The sequence below is a fragment of the Acinonyx jubatus genome, chromosome B4, assembly GCF_027475565.1.
Source record: "Acinonyx jubatus isolate Ajub_Pintada_27869175 chromosome B4, VMU_Ajub_asm_v1.0, whole genome shotgun sequence".
In the NCBI taxonomy this organism is placed as follows: Eukaryota; Metazoa; Chordata; class Mammalia; order Carnivora; family Felidae; genus Acinonyx; species Acinonyx jubatus.
In genome coordinates, this window is record NC_069387.1 from 132,725,082 (window position 1) to 132,737,114 (window position 12,033).

The following is a 12,033-nucleotide window of genomic DNA, read 5'->3' on the forward strand; positions in this document are numbered from 1 at the left end:
AAGTGTGTTTCTATACGCTCACAATGAACAATGTGAAAATTAAATCAGGGAAACAATTCCACTCACAATCACACCAAAAATAGTAAAATACTTAAGAATAAATTTAACAAGTGTAAAACTTAAACTGTGAAACTATCTCGTCTGGTCATGAGTTGGAAGACATACTACTGGTTAAGATGGGAAAACCCCCCAACTTTACCTGCAGATTCAGTGCAATCCCTAGAGCTCCAATGGCTTCTCTGTACAGAAACAGACCAGTTGATCTTAATTAAAATTCACAGGAAATAGTAAAGGACCCAGAATAGCCAAAACAATCTTGAAAAAAGGAATAAAACTAGAAGACTCCCACTTCCCAATTTCAAAATCTACTACAAAGTTACAGTAATCAAGACTTCGTGGGACTGGACAAAGTCCAGAAATAAGCCCATCCATCTATGGTCAACTGGTTTTTGACAAAGTTGTGCCAAGATCATTCCACGAGGAAAAGAACAGTCTTTTCTACAAACGGAGCTAAGACAACTGAAATCCACATGGAAAGAATGAAGTGGACTCCTACTTCACACCATATATAAAAATTAACTCAAAGTGGATCAAAGACCCGTGTAAGAGCTAAATTCTTAGAAGAAAACATAGACATGAATCTTTGTGATTCTGGATTAGGCAACAGTTTCTTAGATATAAGAAAAGGCAGGGACGCCTGGGTGGCTCAGTTGGTTAAATGTCTGATTTGAGCTCAGGTCATGATCTCACTGTACGGATTCGAGCTCCGCATCAGGCTCTATGCTGACAGCTCGGAGCCTGGAGCCTGCTTCGGATTCTGTGTCTCCCTCTCTGTCCCTCCCCCGCTCACACTCCGTCTCTTCCTTCCTTAAAAATAAACATTTAAAAAAAAAAAAAAAGTGAACAACCACCTAAACACCTAAACGTGCATCGACTGTTAAATGATAAATAAAATATGGCCTAAAATATGGTGTCCTTAAAATATGGTTTGGCAATAAAAATGAAGTAGTGACACGCGTCACAACATGGATAAACCTGAAAAACATTATGCTAAGGGACAGAAGCCAGTCATAAAGAGTATGTACGGTATGATTCCACTTCTACAAAATGCCCCAGAACAGGCACATCCATCACGACAAGAAGTAGATCAGTGGTTGCCAGGGGCTGGAGTGGGTGGAGGGCGAGTGACCGCTAACGGGTAGGAATTTACGAGGTGATGAAAATGTTCGAAAACTGATTGTGGTGATGGCTGCACAATTTTGTGGATCTACTAAAAACCACTGAATTGTACACTTAAATAGTGAGTCATGTGAATTATATGAATAAAACTGTTATTATGACCCCATTTCACTCCTTTTTATTATCCTCTCTGCATTCCTTTAGAGTTGACAAACAGAACAGGGTCAGAAGTGACAAAAAGAACTATAAAGAGAGGAAAGAAGGCAGGGAAGGAACCAAAATGTACGTCCCGCCCTTCAGATGCTCTGGATAAGGGTACGTAGTCCCGTCTTACCTGCGTCAATGGCACACGGGTAATGGTATCGGAAGGAGCAGCCTTTGTTGTAGCAGCCCAAGGTGGCACCTGCCTCCTGGCAGTGGGAACATTTCTGGAAGGAAAGAAGTGCACCACATCAGCATTCCAGAGTCACCCTCTCCTCCAGGCCTTCCCTAAACCCCATCTGTCATACCTCAGTACGTCTCTGTGGTTACAGGTCTGTGGTGGGGGGGGGGGGGGTGGGGGGGTGGGCTGGTCAATTGCTAACCTGCCACCCACTGACCACACGGTGGAAAGGATCCAGCAGGAATGTTTTAGGCCAGGCCTCACAAATGTCCACAAACAGATCAAACAGAACACCGCGGTGGGACAGGGTCCCCAGACTCGCCTATGGTGCTCCTCCTGCCCACCCACCCGCACACATGCTTGCCCGTCCTTTCCTTGTTCCTGCCGCATCCTAAAATGCCAGCTCTTGCCTGTTTATTTCTGCTGTGAAAGTCTGGGGTAGGAGGAGAGGGTAAGATAGTAGAGTTATATATAAACCTTTTAGAATTAAAAGTGGAATTTGGTTTCTAGTTCTTGTATTTGTAAGATTTTATTTTTATTCTACTTTATCCCAAATGCCCAATACAAGTATATTTCCCTTTTCAAAAAAGATGGGCTCCTGTGTGCAAATGGTATTTTTATACACAAATCCTATTTTAAATGCACTAGGAAACCTGCCACAAATTTCTGGCTAAGTGAGACACTATTCTGTAATTGAGATGCTCCCCCTTACATGGGCAGGTTTCCTTAAAGCGGGGCACATCTCTATCATCCTGTGATGCGGCGGCTGTGAGCTCTCAATCCTGTCCGCATAGGAAATGTGACCTATCAAAAGTCATCGTTATTTGTAAAATTCGACCAACTTGGCCCTACCGAGAAGGATGCAGACTCTTCAGGTGGCTGAGGCACACCCCGATAAGGCTACCTGCATGGCCCAGACACTTGTTCCTGATTCTAGGAAAAGTACCATGAAAAAGTTCTCCCTCAGCAGTCATACTTGTGGAGAGGAATGGCTCCCCACACATGCCCTCGTGCTCCCTGAGACAAAGTGCCTCAACGGCACCCTTCTCCCTCTTGTCTCGTGCAAAGGCAGGGCCCAAGTGGCAGCCTCTCAGGGGACAGCGTGGTCCCCAGATCTGCAGCAGTTAGGACCGCCTTGCCAGTGGGAGGAAGCTCGCCTGGATGGTGCCGTGGAATGGGCGGGACGCCCGGGACACCCCAGCACAGAGTGGCAGGCCCAGGACCAGGGAGCCGGATCAAGCTTCCCTGGTGCTGACGCTACAACCACACTAGCGCCAGCGACCGCAGAGCCCGAGTGCCCCCTATGCAACGGGTGTCCCTGCGTGCCACTGACGCACACCCGCTCAGTCAGCCCCGTCACCTCCCCACTCTCCCTCCAGATGAGGTGCCTGAGGCACCAGAGAGAGCGCACTCGCTCCGGCTCAGAGCAGATCCGGGCTGACCACCCCTGGCATCCTCCAAAGACAAACCTGGCTGGAATAGGGTGGTAAGACAGGTCTTTCGGGGGCTCTGCCTTCCTCTCAGGAGACCAACATCTTTCTGAGTGCCGGTGATCAGTAAATGTTTGCCCTGTGCCCTCGCACCCTTGCCAAGGCACAAAAGATTACTCGGCCTGGAATAAACCAAGGTCAGCTGGCAGCATTCTGAGTGGCCCGGGACAGTACCTACCTTTGTCCGTGCCACAGAGCACCTTCAGGACAAAGGGAACATGGCTGATTGGTCAGGGGCCCTGCCCGCAGCAACTCCTGCTGCCCCACCTCTGACTCCAGGAGCCCCCAACAGTCAGGTATCCAGAGCGCTTGTGCTCCAGGCCCTCTCTACCCTGGAGAGTGAATCTCAATCAGTGGTGGTCATTTACAGGTGGGTGCAGCAAGCATTTCTGGAAGGCAAGTCTGCAGTTTAAGGAACTTCTAAGGAAGTTTCACTCCTCTTAAAAAGGGACAAGAGGCAGGAACAGGCTGTCTGCTCACTCGGCCTCTGTGAGGATGGGATGGTAAGATCTGCCGCCATCTTCATATCACCACGAGGGGACAGCTGTGAAGATAAAGCCCAAGCTGCTGAGGACAGCAAAGTGACAGGGTGGAGGGAACCTGGACCTCTGAGACCCTGCTAAGGATTACATTAACTAGGTCAGGGACCATCCCATCTCCAGACTGTTAAGGGGGAGGACACTTAAAAAAAAATCACTTTTGGGGCACTTGGGTAGCTCAGTTGGTTAAGCGTCGGACTTTGGCTCAGGTCATGATCTCGCGGTTCGTGAGTTTGAGCCCTGCGTTGGGCTCTGTGTTGACAGCTCAGAACCTGGAGCCTGCTTCTGATTCCGTGCCTCCCTCTCTCTCTCTCTCTCTGCTCCTCCCCTGTTTGCGCTCTTTCTCTCAAAAATAAATAAACATTAAAAACTTTTTAAGGAAAAAAAAAAAAACAAAAACCAGACATTCTACACAGACCCCCTATGAAAAGCAACCTGGAGAGCAGGATTTGTCATCACCCAAGTTCACAGACAGGAAAGGGAAGCAATCAAGCTTGGATGTGAACAAGGTCCATTTCCTTTCTACCTCAGCACATGACTCTGTCCCCTGCAGCCCCTGCAGGGCTTCTCAATGCTCCCTGCCCTGAATCAGCCCACAGACCACAGGTACTATCTTTTGCATAAAGAAAGCAAACTCACCACTCATCAATGATGATACTTGTTTCTTTCAGTTAAAAAGCATAATTAATTTACTATATTGCATCCAGAGGAGAAAGATTCCGTTATGGTATACTTGGGTCTTGAAGAAAGGACATTAAAGAGTTTGTTTTGTATGTATGTATGTATGTATGTATGTATGTATGTATGTATGTATTTCAGTGGTTCTCAAAGTGTAGTCCTTGGACCAGCAGCATCCAAGCATCACCCTGGAACTTGTCAGAAATGAAAATTTTGGGATTCCGGGAAGACGTTGGAGTAGGCAGGACCAGGAATCTGTCTCCCTACCTGGTCGACAACTGAACTGGCTGAATCTGTCTGATAGAACTATTTTGGAACTCTGGTGTCTGTTGTAGGCGTGCAACTTTCAGGGGAAGACTTGGGTGGTAAACTGCAGCTAATTTTGGTCAATTCCAGCTCCTGGCACAGTGGCTTCCATCTCCCGTTCACAGCCAAGCTCCAGGCAGCTGTGCACACGATCCTGGAGCAGCTTGCACACAGCCTGGGGGAGCCAGGGTGGGCAAAAAGAAACCCATCCTCCAAGTATCAGTGTATTGGGGGGAATCTCTGTTCTGACTCATTATTGCTTCAGATCACAGAGGTGCAGATGGAGGTGGCCAACCACGCTGTACCTCCCCCTGACTGTTGTAAGCCCCTCCCCCTCAGGCTGAAGGGACTTCTAGGAGATTTAAAAGGCTGGCATCCTCTCCTCACCATTTTTTGCTTTTTTCCCTTCTGGGAGCTAGACATTAAAGAGTAGGATGTTAAAAGAACAGCTATATACTTGGGTGCAATTAGAGAGTGACCCATGTGTTCCCACGGAAAGGCTTAGTAAAGACCTGAGAAGGCTTCAGTGACACCTCAAGCTGATCCCAGACACAGAAACAACATACAACAATGGAAAACAAACAAACAAACAAACAAAACCAAAACAATTAACAACCTCTAAAAAGCAAAGTTTGGGGAAGGGAGAAGTATGATTTTCAGAGTGATCACATTATTAAATTCAAATTTCCAGTGTTCAACAAAGAAATCACAAGACATACATGGAGACAGGAAAGGCCAGTCTATTTGAAGGAAATAAATTAAACAACAGAAACCTTCCCTGAAAAAGACCTAATGGCAAGTACACCAACGACTTTAAAAGAACTGTCTTAAAAATGCTCAAAGAAAGAGAAAGTTAAGAACACAATGTGTGAACAAATAAAAATAGCAGTAAAGAAGTAAAGAAAACCTAAAAAGATACCAAAAGAAATTCTTAAAGCTGAAAAGTGTAACTGGAATTTAAAAATTCACTAGAGGGATTCAAATGCAGACTGGAGCAAGAATCAGTGAACTTGAAGATAGGACGATGGAAATGATGGAGTCTGAGAAACAGAAGGGAAAAAAAAAAAAAAAAAAGACTGAAGAAAAGTGAACAGAGCCTAAGGGAAACCATTAAGTAGACCAACATAGGCAGTGAGGGAGTCCCTGAAAGAGAAGAGAGTGGAAGGGGCAGAGACAATTTTGGAATGGCTGAACATTTCCTAACTCTGATGAAAGACATAAATATAAACATCCAAGAAGCTCAATGAACTCCAAGAAAGATGAACTCAGAGACCTACAGTGAGACACATTACAATCAAACTTTCAAAAGCCAAAGAGAGACTCTTGGGAGAAGTAAACCATCACAAGCAATCCTCTCTGTATGACTACTTGCAGATTCCTTATCAGAAACTTTGGAGACTGCAAACAGTGGGCTGATACATCCAAAAATCTAAAGAAGGGGTGCCTGGTTGGCGCAGTCAGTTAAGCCTCCGACTTCAGCCAGGTCACGATCTCGCGGTCCGTGAGTTCGAGCCCCGCGTCAGGCTCTGGGCTGATGGCTCAGAGCCTGGAGCCTGTTTCCAATTCTGTGTCTCTGCTCTGTCTCTCTCTGTCCCAAAAATAAATAAACGTTGAAAAAAAAAAATTTTAAAAAAACCCAAAAATCTAAAGAAAAAAAAACTATCAACCAAGAATCCTATATCTGGCAATGCTGTCCTTCAAGAATGTAGGAAAAATTAAGACACTGCCAAATAAACAAAAACTGAGGGAGCTGATGGCTGCTAGACCTGCTCTGCAAGATATACTCCAGGGAGCCCTGCAGGGTGAAGCTGTACAGAGGAATAAAAAGCTTAATAAAGGTAAACACACTGGCAATTATAAATACAGGTGCTACGGGAGCAATGGCTTGTAACTGCATTTTTTGTTTTTCTACATGATTTAAGAGACTAATACAGCTAAAGAAAAAAAACCCAATTAGTGTAAAAGCTAGTATTACTGTTAACTTTGGTTTGTGACTGCAAATCTTGTTTTCTACATAATTTAAGAGAACAATACATTTAAAAACTTATTAGTTTATGTTTTGGGGCACACAATGTATGAAGATGTAACTGGGGGACATCAACAACAGAAATGACTGGAGCTGCAGAGGGGCAGAGTTTTTGCATGTTATGGAAATTAAACTGGCAAAAAAAATAGCTATTAAATATATAGGAAAGGAAATGACAAAGGAATTTAAATTTTCCACCATTAAAAAAAATCAACAACACAGAAAAAAGACAGTAATGCAGGAAATGAGGGACACAAAAACCATAAGACATCTAGAAACAAAATAGCAAAATGACAGAAGGGGCTCATTATCATAATTACTTTAAATGTAAATGGATTAAACTTTCCAATCAAAAAACAGAGACTGGCAGAATGGATATAAACTTATGATTCAACTATATGCTATACATAAGAGTCTTACTTTAGATACAAAGACAAAATTGACAAAGTAAAAGGATGGAGATACTCCATGCAAGTAGTAACCAAATGAGTGGAGTGGTATCCTATTATCAGACAAAACAGACTTGATGGATAGAAAAACCAGACAGAAGAAAGAAAATAGAGGACTTAACCTTATAAAGCAACCAGTCTAACAGACATACACAGAACATACTACCCAACAACAGAACACACATTCTTTCAGTGCACACAGGACACCTTCCAGGACAGACCACATGTCAGGCCACAAAGTAAGTCTCAACAAATTAAAAAAGATATCATACAAAGTATCTTCTCTGAGCACAAAGAAGTTCGAAATGAGTAACCAAAGGAAAACTGGGAAATTTAAAAAACTGTGGAAATTAACATACTTTTAAACAAAAAGTGGATCAAAAAAGAAATCACAAGGGAAATAAAAAATATTTAGAGACGAATAAAAATAAAACCACAACATATTAAAACTTTTGGGATTCAGCAGAAGTGGTGCTAAGGGGGAAATTTATAGCTATAAACACTTACATTAAAAATAAGATCTCAAAGCAACTATCTACCTTTATAACTTAAGGAACTATAGAAAGAAGAACAAACTAAACCCAAAACTAGCAGAAGGAAGGAAATAAAAAGGATTAGAATGGAGATAAATGAAACAGAGATCAACAGCAGAGAAAAATCAGTGAATCCAAAAGTTGGTTCTTTGCAACACTCAACAAAATCAACAAACCTCTAGTTAAATGGACTAAGAAAGAGATAGGAGACTCAAATTACTAGAATCAGAAATGAAAATGGGGGCAATACTATTGATTCTACAGAAATGAAAAGGATTATAAAACAGTACTATAAGCAACTGTATGCGAATAAATTGAATAACCTAGAAGAAATGGACCGATTTGCAGAAACACAAAACCTACCAAGATTAAATCATAAAGAAAGAAAATACCTGCATACACATGTAACTAGTAAGGAGATTGAATCAGTAGTAAAAAATCTCCCCCCAAAAGAAAAGCCCTGGACCTGATGGCTTCACTGGTGAATTCCACCAAACCTTTGAACTATTTCAACACTGAACTATTTGAACTGATATCAATTCTTGTGAAACTTTCCCCCCTAACTAGAGGAGGGAACATTTTCAGAATTATTCCAAGGCCAGCATTACCTGATACCAAAGTCAGACAAAGACAGTATATATATAAACAACAATAACAACAACACAAAAAACAAATATCCTTTATGAATATGATATAAGAATCCTCAATCTAAATACTAGCAAACAGAATTTAGCAGCATATTAAAAGGATTATATGCATGACCAAGTGGGACTTAGTCCTGGAATGCAAGGCTGGTTCAACATAAGAAAACTGTTTGTTGTAATACATCACAACAGTATGAAGGAAATAACCACAGATCAACTCAATTGATGCAGAAAAAGCATCTGACAAAATTCAACACACTTTTATGATAAAAACACTCAACAGAATAGGAATAGAAGGAAATTACCTCAATATAAACAAAAGACATATATGAAAAACCCACAGGGAATATCATACCTAAAGGTAAAAAGATGAAAGCATTTCCTCTAAGATGAGGAACAAAGAGAGGATGCTGGCTTTCACCACTTCTATTCAACACAGTACTGGAGGTTCTAGCCAGAGCAATTAGGAAAGAAAAAGAAATAAGAGGTGTCCAAACTGGAAAGGAGAAGTAAAATGATCTGTTGGTAGATGTTATGACCTAATATGTAGAAAACAAACACTGAAGAGTCCACAAAAAACCTGCTAGAATAAATGAATTCAGCAATGTAGAAAGATACAAAATCAATACACAAAATATCAGTTGCATTTCTATACACAAACTGAATAACCTGAAAAAAATTACACACACTTTTGATTTTCAATAGCATCAACAGAATATTTAGGAATTAACTAAAGAAGTGAAAGACTTGTACAATGAAAATTATAAAACATTGTTAAAAGAAATTAAAGAAGATATGAATAAATGGAAATCCATCCATTTTCATGGATTAGAAGACTTCATATTTAATTAAAGCGTCAATACTACCCAATGTGATCTGCATATTCAAAAAAAAATCCCCCCCCCTTTTTTTTTTAAAGAAATACCTATCCTGAAATTCATTTGGACTCTCAAGGGACCACAAATTGCTAAAATAATCTTGGACAAGAAGATAACTGGAAGACTCCTACTTCCTGATTTCAAAACTTACTACAAAGCTACAGTAATCAACAGTGTGGTCCAGGCATAAAGACAGGGATATAGACCAAGACAACAGAGCAGAAAGCCCTGAAGTAAACTCTGGCATATAGAGTCAAATGATTTTTGACAAGGGTGCCAATACCATTCAGTGAGGAAAAGGACAGTCTTTTCAACAAATGGTGCCAGGAAAACTAGATATCCACATGCAGCAGAATGAAGTTGGACCCTTCCCTAACACTATATTAAAATATTAACTTAAAATGGGTTAAGAACTTAAATGTAAAACCAAAACAATAGAATTCTTAGAAGAAAACATAGGACAAATGCTTCATGACATCGGGTTTGTCAGTGATCTGTGGTTTATGACACCCAAGGCCCATATAACAAAAGAAAAAAGACAAATTGGACTTCATGAAAATCAAAAAAAAATTGTGCATTAAAAGACACCATCACCAGAGTAAGAATGGTGATTTACACAATGGGAGAAAATATTTGCAAATCATATACTGAATAAAGCATTAAAATTCAGAATATACAGAGAATGCCTAAAACTCAATGGCAACAAAACCACCTATTTCAAAAATGGGCAGAGGCCCTGAACAGACAGTTCTCAAGGCAACATACAAATGGCCAATGAGCACATGAAAAGATGTTCAACATCACTCATCAGTAGGGAAATGCAAATAATAAGATGTCACCTCATACCCATCAGAATAACTACTATAAAAAAAAACAAAAACAAACAACAAACAACCTGGGTGGCTCAGTTGGTTGATCGTCTCTTGATTTCAATCAACTCAGGTCACGACCCCAAGGTCATGGGGTTGAGCACCATGTAGGGCTCTGTGCAGTACACGGAGCCTGCTTAGGATTCTCTCATTCTCTCTCCCTCTCTCCCCCTCTGCCTCTCTCTCAAATTAAAACCATACAAAACAAAACAAAACCCCAAAACCAACAAGTGTGGCAAGGATAGGAAGGATGTGGAGAAAAGTAGAACGCTTGGGCACTGTTGGTGTGAACGTAAAAGGAATAGCTACTGCGGAAAACAGTATGGCAATTCCTCAAAACATTCAAAATAGAATTATCGGGGCACCTGGGTGGTGCATTTGGTTAAGCGTCTGACTCTAGATCTCGGCTCAGGCCATGATCTCACAATTTGTGAGTTTGAGTCCCTCATTGGGCTCTGTGCTGATGATGTGAAACCTGCATGGGATCCTGTCTCTCCTTCTCTCTGCCCCTCCCTGGCTTGTACTCGTGTGCGCGTGCTCTCTCTCGAAGTAAACTTAAAAAAATAAAAAATACAAATAGAATTACTGTATGATCCTACAATTCCACTTTTGGGCATATAGACTCAGAAATGAAAGCAGGGTCTCAAAGATATTTGTACACCCATGTTCACAGTGGCTCTACTCACAATAGCTAAGATGTGGAAGCAACTCAAGCGTCCACTGACAGATGAATGGATAGGTAAAATGTGGTGTATACACACAACAGAGTATCATCCCGCCTTAAAAAGGAAGGAATTCTGATGCCCTGTTACAACAGAGAAACCTTGAGGACACCATCCTCAGTGAATTACACCCGTCAGAAAAAGACATATACTGTATGATTCTACTTACATGAGACAGCTAGAATAGTTAAGATCAAAGACACAGAAAGCATAATGGTAGCTGCCATGATCTGGGGATAGAGAGGAGAGAATGGGAGTTAGTGTTTAATGGGCACAGAGTTTCAGTTTTGCAAGATGAAGAATTCCGGAGAAGGAAAAGGAAAAGGAAATGTAAATTCTCAAGGCCCATCTCAGTCTGTGCCGTGACAAGTGTCCACGCAGTTCTGACGCACAGTACAATGTGAGAACCCTTGGTCCAATTTCAACTCTCCAACTTTTTAGCTGAGGAAAACAAAGACCCAGAGAGGTGCAAGAACTGGCTGAGCTAGGATTTCAGGTGTCCTGGGAGCCATTTAGTGCTTCCCTCACTATACTTCTGTCCCCTACTGACCAATACCAATGTAGATTATGGCGGGGGGGGGGCGGTGATAGGCAGAACTACGCCCCAAAATGTCAAAGATGTCCAACCTCATTCCCAGAACCTGCCACCTTACATGGCAAAGGGACTTTGTAGACGTGACTCGGTCAAGGACGCTGGGATGGGCAAGAGTATGCTGGAGTCTCCAGGTGGCCCCAATCTAGTCATGGGCCCACTCAAGCAAAGGAGCCGTCCCAGAGGTAGTGAGAGTTGAGGGTTTTCGGGAGATGCCAACACCGCTGTTTTCAAAGATGGAAGAAGGAGCCATGAGCCAAGAATGGGGGGGGGGGGGGCAGCCTTAGAAGCTGGGTGAGACATGCAAACAAATGCTTCCTTAGAGCCTCGAGGAAGAACAGAGCTCTGCCGGCACCTAGTGTCACCGAGTGTGAGCCTAGTGAGACCTGTGCGGGACCTGAGACCTACAGAACTGTAAGATGACAAGTCTGTGCTTCCAGCCCCCAAGTTTACAGTAATGTGCTACAGCAGGGATAGGAGACTAGGAAGTGGGGATTTCCTGCGAAAATCTCACAAGAAGGAAGTGACTCTTCATTTTCCTTTTACGTTCTTCAATGTAACAGATTTCTCCCTCATGGCAACACCCACAACTTTCCTCGCTTTTTATTAGACAAATTCTGGCGTCATCAGTGACACTGGACCTGGAAGGGACACTGGCTCTGTCATCAGTGCCCTTGTTTCTGGTTTGAGAAACAGAGGCAAAGTGGCCCGCTGGAGATCACGTAACCAGAAGTACCAGCACTTCA

General features: G+C 42.4%; 1 protein-coding gene across 5 annotated transcripts in view; it reads right to left on the bottom strand.

Annotated features, from left to right (window-relative positions):
- The window catches only part of TCF20 (transcription factor 20), a 110,177-nt gene that overhangs the window by 13,999 nt on the left and 84,145 nt on the right, over positions 1-12,033 (bottom strand). For 3 of the 5 annotated variants that reach the window (XM_027070589.2, XM_027070588.2, XM_053226874.1), the window contains one exon: positions 1,514-1,607. In XM_027070589.2, the coding sequence (XP_026926390.1) occupies positions 1,514-1,607 (94 nt within the window). Of the gene's footprint in view, positions 1-199; positions 240-1,513; positions 1,608-12,033 lie in introns of all 5 variants that reach the window. The other 2 variants (XR_008300557.1, XM_053226873.1) reach the window with 1 other exon arrangement.